Source organism: Bolinopsis microptera, chromosome 7 (assembly GCF_026151205.1).
Source record: "Bolinopsis microptera isolate Bmic1 chromosome 7, MBARI_Bmic_1.0, whole genome shotgun sequence".
NCBI classification, from domain to species: domain Eukaryota; kingdom Metazoa; phylum Ctenophora; class Tentaculata; order Lobata; family Bolinopsidae; genus Bolinopsis; species Bolinopsis microptera.
Genome location: NC_087078.1, coordinates 275176 through 295850, shown reverse-complemented (window position 1 = coordinate 295850; position 20675 = coordinate 275176). Strand labels below are relative to the sequence as shown.

Here is a 20675-nt window from a genome sequence, read left to right as displayed (position 1 = left end):
ACCTATAACAGAGAATGGTTCAATCACCACTCTTAGAAAGCATCTCAACATTTAAAAAATATCATCTCTATAAATTGTTTAATAGTATCCATATATGTTAAATCCTGCATTTGGTCATAATGGACGCCCGCATATTCACTGTTTGAGTCCGGAATAACCACGCATAATCTCTGTTTGAGTCCGGAATATTCACGTATATTCACTGTTTGAGTCCGGAATAACCACGCATATTCACTGTTTGAGTCCAGAATAACCACGTATATTCACTGTTTGAGTCCGGAATAACCACGTATATTCTCTGTTTGAGTCCGGAATATTCACGTATATTCTCTGTTTGAGTCAGAAATAACCACGCATATTCACTGTTTGAGTCCAGAATAACCACGTATATTCTCTGTTTGAGTCCGGAATATTCACGTATATTCACTGTTTGAGTCCGGAATATTCACGTATATTCACTGTTTGAGTCCGGAATAACCACGCATATTCACTGTTTGAGTGTTTGAGTCCAGAATAACCACGCATAATCACTGTTTGAGTCCGGAATATTCACGCATATTCACTGTTTGAGTCCGGAATAACCACGCATATTCTCTGTTTGAGTCCGGAATATTCACGTATATTCACTGTTTGAGTCCGGAATATTCACGTATATTCACTGTTTGAGTCCGGAATATTCACGTATATTCACTGTTTGAGTCCGGAATAACCACGCATATTCACTGTTTGAGTCCAGAATAACCACGTATATTCACTGTTTGAGTCCGGAATAACCACGTATATTCTCTGTTTGAGTCCGCAATATTCACGTATATTCTCTGTTTGAGTCAGAAATAACCACGCATATTCACTGTTTGAGTCCAGAATAACCACGTATATTCTCTGTTTGAGTCCGGAATATTCACGTATATTCACTGTTTGAGTCCGGAATATTCACGTATATTCACTGTTTGAGTCCGGAATAACCACGCATATTCACTGTTTGAGTGTTTGAGTCCAGAATAACCACGCATAATCACTGTTTGAGTCCGGAATATTCACGCATATTCACTGTTTGAGTCCGGAATAACCACGCATATTCTCTGTTTGAGTCCGGAATATTCACGTATATTCACTGTTTGAGTCCGGAATATTCACGTATATTCACTGTTTGAGTCCGGAATATTCACGTATATTCTCTGTTTGAGTCCGGAATATTCACGTATATTCACTGTTTGAGTCCGGAATATTCACGTATATTCTCTGTTTGAGTCCGGAATATTCACGTATATTCACTGTTTGAGTCCGGAATATTCACGCATATTCTCTGTTTGAGTCCGGAATATTCACGCATATTCTCTGTTTGAGTCCGGAATATTCACGTATATTCACTGTTTGAGTCCGGAATAACCACGCATAATCACTGTTTGAGTCCGGAATATTCACGTATATTCTCTGTTTGAGTCAGAAATAACCACGCATATTCTCTGTTTGAGTCCGGAATATTCACGTATATTCACTGTTTGAGTCCGGAATAACCACGCATATTCTCTGTTTGAGTCCGGAATATTCACGTATATTCACTGTTTGAGTCCGGATTATTCACGTATATTTTCTGTTTGAGTCCGGAATATTCACGCATATTCACTGTTTGAGTCCGGAATAACCACGCATATTCTCTGTTTGAGTCCGGAATATTCACGTATATTCACTGTTTGAGTCCGGAATATTCACGTATATTCACTGTTTGAGTCCGGAATATTCACGTATATTTTCTGTTTGAGTCCGGAATATTCACGTATATTCACTGTTTGAGTCCGGAATATTCACATATATTCACTGTTTGAGTCCGGAATATTCACGTATATTTTCTGTTTGAGTCCGGAATATTCACGTATATGTGTATGTAATATTTTACTGAACTCCAGAATCAACCCCCTCCTCTCTACATGTGAAGTGATTTTTTCCCTGCTCTTGCCGAAGACAAAAAGATCGTAGGGAATAAGTAATCAGGTTTGGATATATGAGGTGGCCCGACGGTCCTACGTTGACGACAAAAGTCTGCTCCTTCGCAATATAGACCACTAACCTATAATTATGTGTATAGGAAGCATCTGTTATGCTGCGCGCGACGCTAGCTATGTGTTAATTAATTACACTTACAGTGAAGTTCCTCCTTCGCAAAGTTATTTTCCACAATTTTCTGGATTCATTTATTATAGTGTGTAAATATGTTGCACTTTTTTTCCAGTCACACTTTTCACTCAAAAGAATTAATGGTACAAGTACATCGTAGGGCCGGGAAAATTGATCGTGCGTGGTTTAGCCGCGGCGAAATTCTTGTTTTAAATCAGTGATGCACGCCGCCGCCGGACGCCGCCGCGCCGGCACATTTTCACACGCCGCCACGCCGATACCTCTCAAGTCGGCGTGGCGTGAAAATTTAAAAAAATTTCAAAGCAAATTTTTTTGGACGATACAATGTTTCTTTTAACAAAAGGAAGACCTTTTTCTTGTATTAGCCGTTTAATATGAACATTCCTATTTATTGAAACATAACAGGAATTAGGAATTAACAGGAATTAACAAAATTAGGTCATATTACAATAACAGTGATTAGGTCACATTACAATAACATTGATTCCAGGTATTGTAACACTTAAAGTCATTATACTCATGAAAGTTGAAAGTACAAACTAGAGTTTTCTGATGGTAGCATTGATAATTGTAGTTCAGCTAAATTTTGACAAAATTATGTTCCACGCCGCCGAACGCCGCCACGCCGGGCCATTTTGGGCACGCCGCTGCCGGTTGGCGAAAAATGAACCGGCGTGCATCACTGTTTTAAATGTTCACTTAGCTTTTTCAGCACTCATTTGTATCAGATTTAAACGTAATCACCGTCGAGCAGAGGCAGCCTCATATACTTATAGGCCGCACCTAGTGAAATCCAAACAGAGCGGAAGTGTGGGAATATTCAATACAGATTATTGTCACTAATACTATCATTTTACTTCAAATTTAAACACCGAATTCGTGGACCATTTTAATACTGGACCATTTTGATTCGAATTTCCGCAAATTTTATGATTTCATATCATGGTGCATGTTGAAATGTATGACTACCTTATCGGTCATAATTATCACGGCGCGGACATTACTTTCACGCTGAAGACCTTAGCGTGAATAATTAAGTCCGTGAAAATAATGTCTGTGGCATTAAGGTCCGTGAATAATAAAGTCCGGTAATTATTTTTTTTAGTGTGTGTCCCTACATATGCGTAGATATGTGTGTACTGTGTAGCCGATTACTATATTAGTTTATTAGTATACTAGAACAAATATAATCACTCCTCCGTCACATTCTAGAGTTCAGAAAAGGAGTAAAACACTTATTAAAAATCATCAAAAATTTGTTGGACATTTTTCATTTTTGGGCGGTAATGAGCGTGAAAATTTGGTTTATGAAAAACTTGTCCTTGACAATTATGTCCGATAAGGTATGCAAATGTTTGGAAAAAATAATGCATTTAATTCACAAAAGCCAGTGCAACATTTTAAGGTTACTGTGAATAAAGTATTTTACGAGTCAGATGGTTTTAAATTCTTACAGTATAAAAATATCATGCATTAAATCGATACTAAAATCTTAATAAAATAAGATAAAATCTACGCTAAATTAATAAACATTTCGATAACAGTCAGTTATAGTATTATATACAGTCTGTAACATTATTATACACAGTCTGTAACTCTGTGTAGCTTGATATAGAAAAGCCACTGTGTCAGTTTAACTCGGATCACATTGTATTTGAGTATTTTCCTGTTTTTGGCGGTTACCTTCTTACTGATATCGAAACTTTAGTTTTTTGGTCAAAGAAATAAGATTTCCTTGGAGACAGCTGTCAAAGTGAGTATTTCTAGAACGTCACTTCGACAATGCGTGACGAGATGGTTCTATTTGTGACGTCACTTCAACAATGCGTGACGAGATGTTTCTATTTGTAACGTCACATCAACAATGCGTGACGAGATGGTTCTATTTGTGACGTCACTTCGACAATGCGTGACGAGATGGTTCTATTTGTGACGTCACTTCAACAATGCGTGACGAGATGTTTCTATTTGTAACGTCACATCAACAATGCGTGACGAGATGGTTCTATTTGTAACGTCACTTCGACAATGCGTGACGAGATGTTTCTATTTGTAACGTCACATCAACAATGCGTGACGAGATGGTTCTATTTGTGACGTCACTTCGACAATGCGTGACGAGATGGTTCTATTTGTGACGTCACATCAACAATGCGTGACGAGATGTTTCTATTTGTGACGTCACTTCAACAATGCGTGACGAGATGTTTCTATTTGTGACGTCACTTCGACAATGCGTGACGAGATGTTTCTATTTGTGGCGTCACTTCAAGGCTCAAGCTGCCATTTCACGCGGGGTGATGTCATGATGCTGTGTTACCATAGTAACTGTGATGTAGTAATTATCACGTGATGCCTAAAAAAGGACACCACTTGACTCAGGTAAGAGTGGTTACCATGGCTACACTTGACTCTGTCGCTGAGATTCTGCCAGTACTTTGCGCGGAGGTCTCAAGTTGCGGGGGTTCCCTTTCTTCATGGCGGCTCTCCTGGACTCACCGAGTCGGGGACTAGCGGGAGCTTGTTGACTTCCTCCTACAGTCATCTTATCCTGGGATAGAATTACAGTTAGTACAAACAACTAATGGATGGAGATCAGTTAGTTGCTATGGTTACAGTGGTTACCATGGTAATGAACAACAAGCATTACAGTTAGAGTCTTTAAAACCATTTATTTTATTAACCTGAACTAAACAGAATGAAATAGGGCTTTGATCAGAGAGAGAGCTCCACACTACCATATAAGGGAGTATCACCATGGTAACAATACCATATAAGGGAGTGTCACCACGGTAACAATACCATATAAGGGAGTGTCACCATGGTAACAATACCATATAAGGGAGTGTCACCATGGTAACAATGCCATATAAGGTAATACTATTTACTAACCAGACGGAATGAGGTGAAGGTTTGGTTGGGAGAGAGGGCTCCAAGTCCAGATTTTGCAGAAGCCTTGCCTGGTTTCGCGCAAAACAGTGTTCTGTCGTTTGCGTTTCTCTCGAAAACTGGAGACGCTAAAGTATTAGGGTGAGGGTTGATAAGTAAGCTCTTTCTTACGTTAAAACTAGCGCCCCAGAAGGGACGAATATATTTATATAATATGTCCACATAATGTATGAATATAATGAAAAGTTGGGCAAAATCACGGCCGTTTGACATAAATCAAACTACCACGCTATCATGGTTACATTGCTGACCATGGTAACTTACTTACAAGGTGGAGTCAGGTCATGTTAACCATGGTTACATTACCATATAAGGTAACGGGGAAATTGGTAGATCACCGACCGGCTATAAGCCGGTTAAAAGCCGGCTATAAACCGGCTTATAGCCGGCTACAATTATTACAGCCGGTTATAAGCCGGCTATTAGCCGTTTAGGTATCGAAAGTGGTTATAAGCCGGCTATAAGCCGGTTATAAGATATTAACTCAACTACATCGTACTGAACGATAGTCAGGAGCCGGCTATAAGTAATTCAGCGAAAACGGCTATTAGCCGGTTATAAGCCGGCTATTAGCCGTTTAGGTATCGAAAGTGGTTATAAGCCGGCTATAAGCCGGCTATAAGATATTAACTTAACTTCATCGTACTGAACTGAGTTAATATCTTATAACCGGCTTATAACCACTTTCGATACCTAAACGGCTAATAACCGGCTTATAACCGGCTAATAGCCGTTTTCACTGAATTTCTTATAGCCGGCTCCTGACTATCGTTCAGTACGATGTAGTTGAGTTAATATCTTATAACCGGCTTATAGCCGGCTTATAACCACTTTTAATACCAAAACGGCTAATAGCAGGCTTATAACCGGCTAATAGCCGTCGCTCAACAACAAATGTAAGCGGCTACTAACCGGCTATAAGCCGGCTTATAGCCGGCTATAAAAATTGTAGCCGGCTATAAGCCGGCTATAAGCCGGTTAGTAGCCGGCTAATAGCCGGCTTATAACCGGCTAATAGCCGTTTTCACTGAATTTCTTATAGCCGGTTCCTGACTATCGTTCAGTACGATGTAGTTGAGTTAATATCTTATAACCGGCTTATAGCCGGCTTATAACCACTTTTAATACCAAAACGGCTAATAGCAGGCTTATAACCGGCTAATAGCCGTCGCTCAACAACAAATGTAAGCGGCTACTAACCGGCTATAAGCCGGCTTATAGCCGGCTACAATTTTTATAGCTAAACTGAACGATAGTCAGGAGCCGGCTATAAGTAATTCAGCGAAAACGGCTATTAGCCGGTTAGTAGCCGGCTTATAGCCGGTCGGTGATCTACCAACTGGCCAAGGTAACGTTACCATGGTAACTAACTAAGAACAATTTTTACTTACAAGGTGGAGTCAGGTCGTATGCAGAGTCTTTGCTAAATAGTCCCTCGCTGGAACTCGTCGCATCTTCCACCTCGAAGGGCATGTCTGAGTTGTCATGGTAACTAACTGAGTTGTCACAGATGTCGTCCTTCTGCAAACATAAGCTGTAAATAAGGAGAACCTATCCTCACTTGTTACCATGGTAACTCACTTGCCAATGCCAACCCGGCACATCTAAATTCCGTTTAGTGACAAACATTGCTACCAGTACCATTTTGTCTCCATACTGGTACATCAGACGCTGTGTGGATCGCATAGCAGTACTTATTAAATTTAACCCCTTTGCTAAGAAATGCTTTGATTATAACTAAGACAATGGGCCAGTGCGCGGCGTAACGGTTACCATGACAATGGACCAGTGCGCAGCGTAACGGTTACCATGACAATGGACCAGTGCGCAGCGTAACGGTTACCATGACAATGGACCAGTGCGCGGCGTAACGGTTACCATGTGTTACACTTACATCAAGTGATCTGCTAAGACGTTTGCGACTATCTTTTTCAAGGTTGAGGTTGTTGAGTTCTGGTGAAGAGTGCTGTCTCTCACAGTATCCCATTCTGCACTCGTCTCTGCTGAAGGTATAGATTCTATACCTTCTAGAACTTTATTCGAACGGACATCAATTAGACACTGTTTATAGAGGCCCTAGCGTTCATGTGCGCTCAAATATTGGCGGACGTCCTAAGTAGATGGCCCCTTGCGTGTTTGTCCGTTTACACAATATCCAGTCAAATAACGTCCGATAAGATGGTCAATATAGAATTTAGACAACAACACACTTTGAAATGTTTCAAATGTTTGATAAAAGAAAGAAATTAAATGAGTAGCTTACTTGTTAGAACAGGGTTTGTATTGCAGACTCTCAGTGCTACCATTACTGCTGCATCCCCCACTCACAAACCCGCTGCTCCCGTTCATCAGGTGGCGCTGGTTGGAGGACAGATTCTGACTGGAGGAAAGGTTCTGACTGGAGGACAAGTTCGACCTAGACTCTCCCTGAAATATACATTCTTAAACTCTCTACAATAGTTATTCAGTTTTAGCTGCTATGTGATGGCAGTGTCAGCATTTTCAAAGATTTTTTGTAGTAAACTTGTAGAAAAGGTCTGAACTAAGCGTTTTTGCAATAGCCCGCTTTATTTTTCTATATATAGAAAATTGTATGACTATGAAATATATATTTCACACAATTTTTGACACGTCGTTGAACTTTTATAACAAGAGAAACGATCATAGAAATATAATTATGAAATGTCTCAAAAATAACAAATCGTCAAGGAGGTGCTCAGTAACAAAGTGCTTTTACTTCAACGTTAGAAAGATCACGTAAAGAAGAGTGATGATTCTTACGCCGGTAACCATGGTAACTATGATAATTCTCACGCCAGTGTTTTAGAAACACAGATCTTGTCAGTCTCTTTGACAAGTTAAGTTTATTGGCAGTTTTCCAACTCACCCACTTTTCCTTGCTTCGTCTCCTCATCTCACCCCACATTGTGTTGATCCTTGATTTTAGGTTACTATCACACTTCTCACCCCCGCTTCCTGCACACTTCTCACACTCATACCCAACGTTATTGTTCAATTTATTAGAATTTAAACTTTTTGTGCTATGAGATGTTTTCAAGTAGGCGGTTTGTGGTTTGTAGTAAAAGGTGTCATCTTCCAACACATTTTCTTCAAGTTCATGTTTTGATAAAATAACTTTCGGGACATTGCAAGAAAACATTTCAGTTTGTGATTCAGTCGGAGTGAGCATTATTTGTGGGTAAAGGTCGGTGTAATCATTGTCACTAGTTCCTATCCATTGTGTTTGGTCATAAGCTCGTGTTTGTGTTTGTTGGTAAGCTCGTGCGTATGTTTGTTCGTCAGTTCGTGTGAGTTTTTGCACTTCATTTCGCCTGTCCTGTATAAGTCTTGTGTCCTGTAGTCTTGTGTCCTGTAGTCTTGTGTCCTGTAGTCTTGTGTCCTGCAGTCTTCTCCGCTTACTCGCCACAGTGTAGTCCTGTGTAGTTTGTTTGTGAGAGGTGTGAGACTTGTTAAAATTGTCTCTTGGTCACGTGTTACCATGGTAACGTCATTCTCCCAAGTTAAAACACGGTACGATACCGCGTAGGCCTGGTTACCTGGTTACCTGGTTACCTGGATACCTTGCACATTTGTAAGTTTTCGCAACACAGCTTTGGACGTTATTACACACGAAAGGAAATCGGTGAAATAATTATTGAGAGACCTACACCAGCTGGTCAAATTGGGCAAAATAAATCTCATTGGCAAAAAGGTTAAAAAAGATGAAAAAAATTGCGGATTTTTAACGGTCTTGAATGCCTTCAAGCGTTTATTTTTTATTATTATTACAAACCTTGCTTTCAAGTGAGATATCAGGAGTTAGGCTGGTTACCTGGTTACCTGGTTACCTGGTTACCTGGTTACCTGGTTACCTGGTTACCTGGTTACCTAGTTACCTGGTTATCTGGTTACCAGGTTACCAGGTTACCAGGTAACCAGGAGTTAGGCGGCCTCTTCAAACCTTGCTTTCAAGTGAGATATCAGGAGTTAGGCTGTTTACCTGGTTACCTGGTTACCTGGTTACCTGGTTACTATGATTACCTGGTTACTATGATTACCTGGTTACCTGGTTACCTGGTTACCTAGTTACCTGGTTACCTGGTTACCTGGCTACCTGGATACCTGGTTACCTGGTTACTATGATTACCTGGTTACTATGATTACCTGGTTACCTGGTTACCTGGTTACCTAGTTACCTGGTTACCTGGTTACCTGGCTACCTGGTTACCTGGTTACCTGGTTACTATGATTACCTGGTTATCAGGAGTTAGGCGGCCTCTACCGTCCTCTTCAGTGCCCGTGTACCCGTTCAAAACATCGTTAAAGTGGCTCTGCTTAGTTTCCTGCATCCTTCTCAGCACTTCTTTTCTCAAATAACATTCCACCTGCGTAATGGTTAGTAGTTAGTAGTGTCTTGTTAGTAGTAACCTGCGATACGATTATAAAACTTCTTCAGTTACAAGTTCACCCTTAACCGTGTTTTTAAAGGGTAAGCTGGCCTTTATTAAGCAATTTTATTAAGGAAGAAATTGCTTTGGTGATATTAACATAGGTAACATATAAGGTAGGTAAACACTTTGGTACGACTCAAATCTGCAATTAAGGGTGACCCTTAAATTGGAGGAAAATTGAACAATGAACTGTAATGAGTAGCTGTAAGTTAGTAAGTAAAGTAAGTGAACGAGTTGACTGACTGTAAAGAGTAGCTGTAAGTAAGTAAGTAAAGTAAGTGAACGAGTTGACTGACTGTAAAGAGTAGCTGTAAGTAAGTAAGTAAAGTAAGTGAACGAGTTGACTGACTGTAAAGAGTAGCTGTAAGTAAGTAAGTAAAGTAAGTGAACGAGTTGACTGACTGTAAAGAGTAGCTGTAAGTAAGTAAGTAAAGTAAGTGAACGAGTTGACTGACTGTAAAGAGTAGCTGTAAGTAAGTAAGTAAAGTAAGTGAACGAGTTGACTGACTGTAAAGAGTAGCTGTAAGTTAGTAAGTAAAGTAAGTGAACGAGTTGACTGACTGTAAAGAGTAGCTGTAAGTAAGTAAGTAAAGTAAGTGAACGAGTTGACTGACTGTGAAGAGTAGCTGTAAGTAAGTAAGTAAAGTAAGTGAACGAGTTGACTGACTGTAAAGAGTAGCTGTAAGTAAGTAAGTAAAGTAAGTGAACGAGTTGACTGACTGTAAAGAGTAGCTGTAAGTAAGTAAGTAAAGTAAGTGAACGAGTTGACTGACTGTAAAGAGTAGCTGTAAGTAAGTAAGTAAAGTAAGTGAACGAGTTGACTGACTGTAAAGAGTAGCTGTAAGTAAGTAAGTAAAGTAAGTGAACGAGTTGACTGACTGTAAAGAGTAGCTGTAAGTTAGTAAGTAAAGTAAGTGAACGAGTTGACTGACTGTAAAGAGTAGCTGTAAGTAAGTAAGTAAAGTAAGTGAACGAGTTGACTGACTGTAAAGAGTAGCTGTAAGTTAGTAAGTAAAGTAAGTGAACGAGTTGACTGACTGTAAAGAGTAGCTGTAAGTAAGTAAGTAAAGTAAGTGAACGAGTTGACTGACTGTAAAGAGTAGCTGTAAGTAAGTAAGTAAAGTAAGTGAACGAGTTGACTGACTGTGAAGAGTAGCTGTAAGTAAGTAAGTAAAGTAAGTGAACGAGTTGACTGACTGTAAAGAGTAGCTGTAAGTAAGTAAGTAAAGTAAGTGAACGAGTTGACTGACTGTAAAGAGTAGCTGTAAGTAAGTAAGTAAGTAAAGTAAGTGAACGAGTTGACTGACTGTGAAGAGTAGCTGTAAGTAAGTAAGTAAAGTAAGTAAACGAGTTGACTGACTGTAAAGAGTAGCTGTAAGTAAGTAAGTAAGTAAAGTAAGTGAACGAGTTGACTGACTGTGAAGAGTAGCTGTAAGTAAGTAAGTAAGTAAAGTAAGTGAACGAGTTGACTGACTGTAAAGAGTAGCTGTAAGTAAGTAAGTAAAGTAAGTGAACGAGTTGACTGACTGTAAAGAGTAGCTGTAAGTAAGTAAGTAAAGTAAGTGAACGAGTTGACTGACTGTAAAGAGTAGCTGTAAGTTAGTAAGTAAAGTAAGTGAACGAGTTGACTGACTGTGAAGAGTAGCTGTAAGTAAGTAAGTAAAGTAAGTGAACGAGTTGACTGACTGTAAAGAGTAGCTGTAAGTAAGTAAGTAAAGTAAGTGAACGAGTTGACTGACTGTAAAGAGTAGCTGTAAGTAAGTAAGTAAAGTAAGTGAACGAGTTGACTGACTGTAAAGAGTAGCTGTAAGTAAGTAAGTAAAGTAAGTGAACGAGTTGACTGACTGTAAAGAGTAGCTGTAAGTAAGTAAGTAAAGTAAGTGAACGAGTTGACTGACTGTAAAGAGTAGCTGTAAGTAAGTAAGTAAAGTAAGTGAACGAGTTGACTGACTGTAAAGAGTAGCTGTAAGTAAGTAAGTAAAGTAAGTGAACGAGTTGACTGACTGTAAAGAGTAGCTGTAAGTAAGTAAGTAAAGTAAGTGAACGAGTTGACTGACTGTGAAGAGTAGCTGTAAGTTAGTAAGTAAAGTAAGTGAACGAGTTGACTGACTGTGAAGAGTAGCTGTAAGTTAGTAAGTAAAGTAAGTGAACGAGTTGACTGACTGTAAAGAGTAGCTGTAAGTAAGTAAGTAAAGTAAGTGAACGAGTTGACTGACTGTAAAGAGTAGCTGTAAGTTAGTAAGTAAAGTAAGTGAACGAGTTGACTGACTGTAAAGAGTAGCTGTAAGTAAGTAAGTAAAGTAAGTAAACGAGTTGACTGACTGTAAAGAGTAGCTGTAAGTAAGTAAGTAAGTAAAGTAAGTGAACGAGTTGACTGACTGTGAAGAGTAGCTGTAAGTAAGTAAGTAAAGTAAGTGAACGAGTTGACTGACTGTAAAGAGTAGCTGTAAGTAAGTAAGTAAAGTAAGTGAACGAGTTGACTGACTGTAAAGAGTAGCTGTAAGTAAGTAAGTAAGTAAAGTAAGTGAACGAGTTGACTGACTGTGAAGAGTAGCTGTAAGTAAGTAAGTAAAGTAAGTAAACGAGTTGACTGACTGTAAAGAGTAGCTGTAAGTAAGTAAGTAAGTAAAGTAAGTGAACGAGTTGACTGACTGTGAAGAGTAGCTGTAAGTAAGTAAGTAAGTAAAGTAAGTGAACGAGTTGACTGACTGTGAAGAGTAGCTGATGATGTTCCAGTAGCTCCTTCACGACCTCTATAACTATGGGGGCCTCCCACGCCTCGTGAGCTAGTCGGGAGATACTGTCCGGACCCCCTCTCTTCCGCCTGTGAAGCAGGTTCGGGCCGATCACTACTGCTAAATTCGAGATGTCCATCCTGTTTCCTTCGATCTGAAATAGATATGTTTGAATTGTTATTTTTAATTTGTTAATTGGAATTCTTACAATCTTCCCAATAGTCTAGATTTCCAATGATAATGGTAAAATACATTATAATCAGAAAGCCTGTTGCACGACAAAGAAACTTGCGATACTGCAATGCTAACATGTAACGTAGTTACTAGTAACAGTTGTAACGCAGTATGAATTATAAACACCTGCTATGTGTGTACTGTGTTAATTATAGCATGTTACTTTACTTTACGGTAGGCTTACTCCAGGTAAATAACTAACCACTACTACTAAAAACTAAATAACTCACTGGAAGACCGTCATTGTCGACCCTATCCTCGGAGTTGTCGGCCACAACTCTGAACAACCAGGTAACCAGGTAACCAGGTAACCAGGTAACCAGGTAACCAGGTAACCAGGTAACCAGGTAACCAGGTAACCAGGTAACCAGGTAACCGGGTAACCAGGTAACCACTACTACTAAAAACTAAATAACTCACTGGAAGACCGTCATTGTCGACCCTATCCTCGGAGTTGTCGGCCACAACTCTGAAGAACTTTAGCAGGAACTGAAGAGTGTCTCTGTTGGAGTCGGGGAGTAGTCTTATCAGTTCCCTGTACGCTTCTAACCTCGCATCAAGTGCTTCTAGCTCTGAGGAAGAGAGAGTTTCAATAAATATTTGTAAATCTAACGTCTGCAGTGCAGTGCTGCACGCCGCCGTTTTTTCAAAACGGCGGCGGCATGGTTAAAATCGACGGCGGCGTAATTGGCGTGAGGTTACGTGATTTCGCAGATTACATTTTCCTCTAGAATAATTCCACGCGGAGAGAAATTTTTAACAGTTTTGAATTTTGACACGAGGCTCGTAATATCTAGTAGTATATAGTATAAACAGGTTCACGCCGTGTACGCCGTTTGAAAACGGCGGCGGCAGCGTGGCCGGAAATTCATCGGCGGCGGCGGCGGCGTTTGGCGGCGGCGTGCAATGCTGCAGTATATGACTATGAACGGTAACAAGAATTGTGCCGGTTAGCGGACGCTAGGTTTCCAATAACCGTAGGGATTGCAATACAAATTGTATGCTTGGCGCCGCGCATTTGAAAGTGTAATTCAATCAATCGTCAAATCGTGCAAACGTATGCGGAGGGCAACTATGGCGACGACACCATAACTGCTCTGCGCGCGCGGCGAATATATATGGATTAAATTAAAATAACGTATGCGGAGGGTAATGCATGTTTTCCTTTGTGAACGTGACACCATACGAAAAACCTACCTACTTACTATACCCATTTTCAATTCCTACCACTTCTAACCATCTGATGCTTTTTTAAAGAAAAAGAAGTCGATGAAAAAAATAACGTCTGAACGGTAAAACTAACGTCTGCAGTGTATGAAATGTAAAACTAACGTCTGCAGTGTATGAAAGGTAAAACTAACGTCTGCAGTGTATGAAAGGTAAAACTAACGTCTGCAGTGTATGAAAGGTTGGTAGAGGGTTTTAGTGAGTAGAGCCTCTGGTAGTTCCTTTATAAACTCCTTGATAAGTCCCGCCACAACATGTACATTAGTGTCAGACTGCACGCTCATGTTGCTGGTAGTGTTGAACTCTGCTCGCAGCGTCCTCACTTGCTTCTTAGCTCCACATACTCTGAATATTCCTTGCTGGTCCAAACCTGCGGAGAATGTGACGTTAATCTTACCAAATCAATGGACTCAAGCCCTCAATATTAAATAATTCGCATCACAAGGTCGTCGTACGGATTGAGGAACTACTTAAAAACATAACACCAACTTCAGCCATCAAAGTACCTTAGTTTTATTTATTTAGTTATATATACTCCCATACGTTACCATAGTTACACGTTACCATGGTTACAGCCCTTACTTCTCCAATTCCATTTTCCATACTTATCTTAGATAACAAGGATAAAAGGTAAATTGCAAAACAAATTACTCCCAGTAGTATCTCCCGGAGGAGTTTACAACACAAAACGTCTCACGCTTAAGGTTAAATTAAAATAATCCCCCGTGCTACGCATTTTGGATTGATAATAGTAATGTTACCCACTTAACCTGCGCGGTGCGTTACCATGGTTACGGTACGGGATAAGTTGAAAAATAATACGTGCCAAACCGTTACTTTATATGACATTTTAAAGGATAAATTAACTCATTTGATTAACCTCCAGAACTACATGCGTTACCATGGTTACTATGCGTTACCATGGTTACTACATATTTAAAACATGTCTAAAGGTAGCAGAAGCTATGGTTAGAAATGTCTGTACCGTTCTGTAAAACGAATTGGCAGCAGTTCTTCAGTATTATAGGGATCTCGTGCTTATTCAACTCCGAGTCATCGAACAGAGATTTGCTGCTCCCTGGAATTATTAACTTTAGGAATACAAATTGTAGGCGAGTTGCTTGAATTGAAACCGTCCATTGTTTGAATTTAGATTAAAGTAATTGGTAAAACATTCACCTCAGAAATTTCGGTAAGTTCTGTAACTTTCACTATTAAGACAACCTTATGACCGCCTAGAAGAACGTACCGTTTATAGCGCGACTAAAGTTGCTGAGTTTGGAGACGAGGTCATCAAGAGTAGGGGTGTTGTTAGAGTTGGTGTTACCATGGTTACCATAGTTACACGTTAGAGAGGCGGTGGGACTAACAGGTCTCTTCTTCCGACTATCCATAGGAGTGTTGGGAGTGGAGAATGAGCGGCACACTGAAAACACACTATATGATTACTCCTTTATAATAATATATGATTTGTTCTGTTTGGGGACCGGTTATAACCCTATATATAGTAAGATATAATACAGATGGAAATTACAATTTGTTTGATGATGAGATAATCAAAAATTCATATAAAATACTTTCAAAAAATGAAAGACACACCAAAGAAATAATAAACTCCGGAATCAAAAGAGAAAAGGACGTGTCCAGAATTAAGAGATATGGTACCTAAATTGTTGGGGACCTTGAGACAATCGCTATCATCCACTGCTCCGTTTTGGAAGCGAGAGGATAGATTTATCGGAGAAATGGAGCGAGCTGAGTAATAGAGTGGTTAACTTGAGGCTTCGTTATCAGTGTGTAACAAACAGTGTGGTGAATTATTTGCATCTGTATGCTTGACTGAGTTGGGAGCTGAGATTGTGTTGCTACGACAGTTGTTACGTTACGTTGTTACGTTACGTTTTTACGTTTACTACAGAGCTTATTACCCCTGATTAAGCACTATTTTACAGTAACTTTACCTTTAAGAGATCCGAAGCGTCTGCCAAGTCTGGGAGTGAGAGAGCGGATCATACTTATCCCTCCTTCCTCCTTGTTCTTCCTCTTCACATCTCGTATACAGGTAGGGGGTTCCTGATCTCTGTTAGTGTTGATGGCGTCTATCTGTAGCACCACGTGTAGAGGCATTTCAAATATTCCTCCAGCCAGCAGCTCTGAGGGGAAATAGAATTTAGCGCACAATACTATACATTATACACATTATACACATTATACACATTATACACATTATACACATTGTACACATTATACACATTATACACATTATACACATTATACACATTACTTACTGTGGTTACTATGGTTACTTACTGTGGTTCTCTTTCTCTACAGACTTTTTTCCGCGATATGAACTTGTTCTTTTCAGCTTCCTTCCCGGGTCTGAAATGTTACTTTTAAAATTTGCTTATTATTTTATTATTTTAGATGAAGCCAGTTTTGCACCAGATTTATGAAAACATTGATTTTTCTGTGATCATTTTAGTCTCTTAGCTAGGACTACCATACCCCTCTTTATCAAAAATCAAATCTCGTTCTTGGACCTTTGGATTCAAATAACAATTTTTGTAGGGTTATAGGGTACATAGGTTCAGGTTGCAGTGGGTTTTTGATAGTCATGTCACTGTAAAATATTTTTCTACCTCAAGCATTTGAAATTTTGAATGAAATTAAGGTTTACCGGTTAAGAAATTGGCAATGCAGTCGTACTCTCGCATTTTTAGACGAGCGATGAGAATTAAATACGTAAACTGGAAACCTACACTGTGCGACACGTGCTAAACAAAACAAGCTAAAATTGCAGTGCTCCAAACTGGTTACTATGGTTACAGTACAAACTGTAACCATAGCAACAGCATTTCTATGTATTCTTGTCTGGAAGTACTACTGTGAATATGAATTGTAATTACCCAGTTTCAAGAGACTAATACAGTGCACGTACTGCAATACTGTAATACAGTGCACGTACTGCAATACTGTAATACAGTGCACGTGCTGTAATACTGTAATACAGTGCACGTGCTGTAATACTGTAATACAGTGCACGTGCTGCAATACTGTAATACAGTGCACGTACTGCAATACTGTAATACAGTGCACGTGCTGTAATACTGTAATACAGTGCACGTGCTGTAATACTGTAATACAGTGCACGTGCTGCAATACTGTAATACAGTGCACGCGCTGTAATACTGTAATACAGTGCACGTGCTGTAATACTGTAATACAGTGCACGTACTGTAATACTGTATGTGCACTCTGTAAATGTTATACCTCACTGTAATATCACTTATATTATATTATATTAATCAGGTTCTACCTTTCTGTAGGTTAAATTATAACAATTTATTTATACGTTATTTCCATGGGATCTGTAATACTAATTTCATCTGTTACCGGGATTTGCTACTATACCTGACACAGAGCTGCTGCGGTATTGTACAGCTGTAATAATCTCACTCAATTATCACAACGGAGTAAGAAAATAGACAGTTTAGAAAATATACATGTCTTCTCTGCTCTGAATTACGTAAAACTGGAGAATGTTACTATGGTAACTAGTAGTGTAACTATGGTAAAACTGGAGAATGATGTGCGATAAACTACGGTTGCATTGAATACAGGTAATAGAACTATAGTTATAGACTGTTATAGTGTTATTAATAAAGGTTTAGACGAAGTAATGATTACAGGTATAACAAAAGTGAGCGATCTTACTAAAGCTTATATTACAGACTTGATCACCAATACCTGAAGCTAATGTTACAGACTTGATCACCAATACCTGAAGCTAATGTTACAGACTTGATCACCAATACCTGAAGCTAATGTTACAGACTTGATCACCAATACCTGAAGCTTATGTTACAGACTTGATCACCAATACCTGAAGCTAATGTTACAGACTTGATCACCAATACCTGAAGCTTATGTTACAGACTTGATCACCAATACCTGAAGCTAATGTTACAGACTTGATCACCAATACCTGAAGCTAATGTTACATACATGATCACCAATACCTGAAGCTAATGTTACAGACTTGATCACCAATACCTGAAGCTAATGTTACAGACTTGATCACCAATACCTGAAGCTAATGTTACAGACTTGATCACCAATACCTGAAGCTAATGTTACAGACTTGATCACCAATACCTGAAGCTTATGTTACAGACTTGATCACCAATACCTGAAGCTAATGTTACAGACTTGATCACCAATACCTGAAGCTAATGTTACAAACTTGATCACCAATACCTGAAGCTAATGTTACAGACTTGTTCACCAATACCTGAAGCTAATGTTACAGACTTGATCACCAATACCTGAAGCTAATGTTACAGACTTGATCACCAATACCTGAAGCTAATGTTACAGACTTGATCACCAATACCTGAAGCTAATGTTACAGACTTGATCACCAATACCTGAAGCTAATGTTACAGACTTGATCACCAATACCTGAAGCTAATGTTACAGACATGATCACCAATACCTGAAGCTAATGTTACAGACTTGATCACCAATACCTGAAGCTAATGTTACAGACTTGATCACCAATACCTGAAGCTAATGTTACAGACTTGATCACCAATACCTGAAGCTAATGTTACAGACTTAATCACCAATACCTGAAGTTAATGTTACAGACTTGATCACCAATACCTGAAGCTTATGTTACAGACTTGATCACCAATACCTGAAGCTAATGTTACAGACTTGATCACCAATACCTGAAGCTAATGTTACAGACTTGATCACCAATACCTGAAGCTAATGTTACAGACTTGATCACCAATACCTGAAGCTAATGTTACAGACTTGATCACCAATACCTGAAGCTAATGTTACAGACATGATCACCAATACCTGAAGCTAATGTTACAGACTTGATCACCAATACCTGAAGTTAATGTTACAGACTTGATCACCAATACCTGAAGCTAATGTTACAGACTTGATCACCAATACCTGAAGCTAATGTTACAGACTTGATCACCAATACCTGAAGCTAATGTTACAGACTTGATCACCAATACCTGAAGCTAATGTTACAGACTTGATCACCAATACCTGAAGCTAATGTTACAGACTTGATCACCAATACCTGAAGCTAATGTTACAGACTTGATCACCAATACCTGAAGCTAATGTTACAGACATGATCACCAATACCTGAAGCTAATGTTACAGACTTGATCACCAATACCTGAAGCTAATGTTACAGACTTGATCGCCAATACCTGAAGCTCACCATCTAGAATGTTCTAGAACAATCACTAAGTTCTGCTAAGATGAAGAGCGGGGCTCACCTTTAGGTATGGTTACTATGGTTACTATGGTTACTATGGTTACCTTTAGGTATGGAAGCTACAACTCCTGTATTCTTCTCGTTGTATCTCTCTAGAGACAGTGTTCTGAGATAGTCCAGCTCCTTGGGGTGCAGTTCTGAGAGGACGGTGGTTTCCGGGTCGTATCTTTCTCCTGTCCTGCTGTTCTCGTACTGCTCAATATCCTGCAGGAGTGACATGTTGCAGGGTTACCATGGTTACAGCGTTACTCTGTTACAATGTTGCAAAACTAAACGGATTAAGTTTGTCAAGAGACAGACTTTATATCCTACTCATTACTAAAAGTCTGACAATTTTATTGTCAGACTGTAAAAATTACTCAATAAAAACTACTAAAACGCTAGAAAGAATCATTAATAATACTAATAAATATTTATCTAATGTTACTGTGTTAAGTTTCAGGCGGCAGCCAGGTTTTTTATTTTATCTTTCAAATTTAGCGCAATTTAGATTGGCTTGTGGGAGGGGGGGGGGGGGGGGTTGCAGCTCTAAAATACCTCTATAACAATAGAAACTTCCTTTGTAGGGCTAGATGAACAGAGAACACTATCATTCACCCCGCACATCTCATTCGTCAGGGTTATCTGAACCATATTTCTAACCGATCAGAGCACAGTATTTGAGGGTGATCTGCGCCATTTCGTAGCAAACTAAACTTTTAATACTGTCAGTCATAAAACACCATATAAACATAATATTATAAGCATTTATAAGGTCATGTTATCATGGTAACACTGCCAAACAAGGTTACTCAGAATATATCGTCAGTGACAAGCTGTTATCATGGTAACACTGCCAAACAAGGTTACTCAGAATATATCGTCAGTGACAAACTGTTATCATGGTAACACTGCCAAACAAGGTTACTCAGAATATATCGTCAGTGACAAACTGCTCACTGCTGTCGTCACAGGAGCACATAGCTTGGCACTATCCGTCGCGGAGTCGAGTCCGCGGCGAAGCCGCCGGACTCCGAGCGGACTCCGGCGGAGCCGCCGGACTCCGAGCGAACTCCGGCGGTGCTCCGCCAAAATGTATTTACAGTGGACTCGAGTACATTTTGGCGGACTCCGAGCGGAGCCGAGCGGACTCCGAGCGGACTTTAAAGTCCGCCGCGGACTCCGAGCGGCTCCGCGGCGGCTCGGCGGAGTGTCCGCCGCGGACTAAGCCACTAGGCGGACTCCGGTCCGCCGCGGACTCCGGCGGAGTGCTTGGCGGACTCCGCCGGACCTCTCCGCCAGACTTGAATCCGGCGGAGTCCGGCGGAGCTTGGCGGAGTCCGCCAGCTCGGCGGACTCCGCTCGGAGTCCGCCGGACTCCAACACAGTCCACTGACTTCCGACCTCCGTCTTCCGACCCTCGGCTAAATTTGTTACGTGACATACAACATAGCATTTTGCAATATTGTGGTCAGATGAAAAGGTCGCTAGTGATAAACCTTAACCATTACCCTCATAATGTCAATAGTGTACAACTCTAGTCCTAAATTTGTCCCTATAATGTATAAACGTTGACCCTAACCCTCCATCAAACCGTCCGCAGCGAAATATCAATGTCATTGACTGGTCACGTGACCAAAACAATTTTTGTCA

At 39.9% G+C, this 20675-nt stretch overlaps 2 protein-coding genes across 5 annotated transcripts in view; both read right to left on the bottom strand.

The window, feature by feature from the left end:
• Positions 1-20675, bottom strand: part of LOC134817894 (uncharacterized) — a 45007-nt gene that overhangs the window by 17924 nt on the left and 6408 nt on the right. The gene's annotated exons all lie outside the window — the stretch shown is intronic.
• LOC134817892 (rho GTPase-activating protein 6-like) overlaps positions 2870-20675 on the bottom strand; it is a 41153-nt gene continuing 23347 nt past the window's right edge. The window contains exons 1-16 of one of the 4 annotated variants that reach the window (XM_063827258.1): positions 19581-19735; positions 19088-19247; positions 16043-16111; positions 15694-15885; positions 15398-15487; positions 14982-15158; positions 14718-14810; positions 13896-14102; positions 12926-13077; positions 12246-12425; positions 9339-9470; positions 7349-7512; positions 6980-7088; positions 6477-6606; positions 5029-5144; positions 2870-4687 (exon numbers count right to left, since the gene is read on the bottom strand). In XM_063827258.1, coding sequence (XP_063683328.1) covers positions 4538-4687; positions 5029-5144; positions 6477-6606; positions 6980-7088; positions 7349-7512; positions 9339-9470; positions 12246-12425; positions 12926-13077; positions 13896-14102; positions 14718-14810; positions 14982-15158; positions 15398-15487; positions 15694-15885; positions 16043-16111; positions 19088-19247; positions 19581-19676 — 2217 coding nt within the window. In that variant the 5' untranslated portion in view covers positions 19677-19735 and the 3' untranslated portion in view covers positions 2870-4537. Of the gene's footprint in view, positions 4688-5028; positions 5154-6476; positions 6607-6979; positions 7089-7348; positions 7513-9338; positions 9471-12245; positions 12426-12925; positions 13078-13895; positions 14103-14717; positions 14811-14981; positions 15159-15397; positions 15488-15693; positions 15886-16042; positions 16112-19087; positions 19248-19580; positions 19740-20675 lie in introns of those variants that run through there. The other 3 variants (XM_063827257.1, XM_063827256.1, XM_063827255.1) reach the window with 3 other exon arrangements.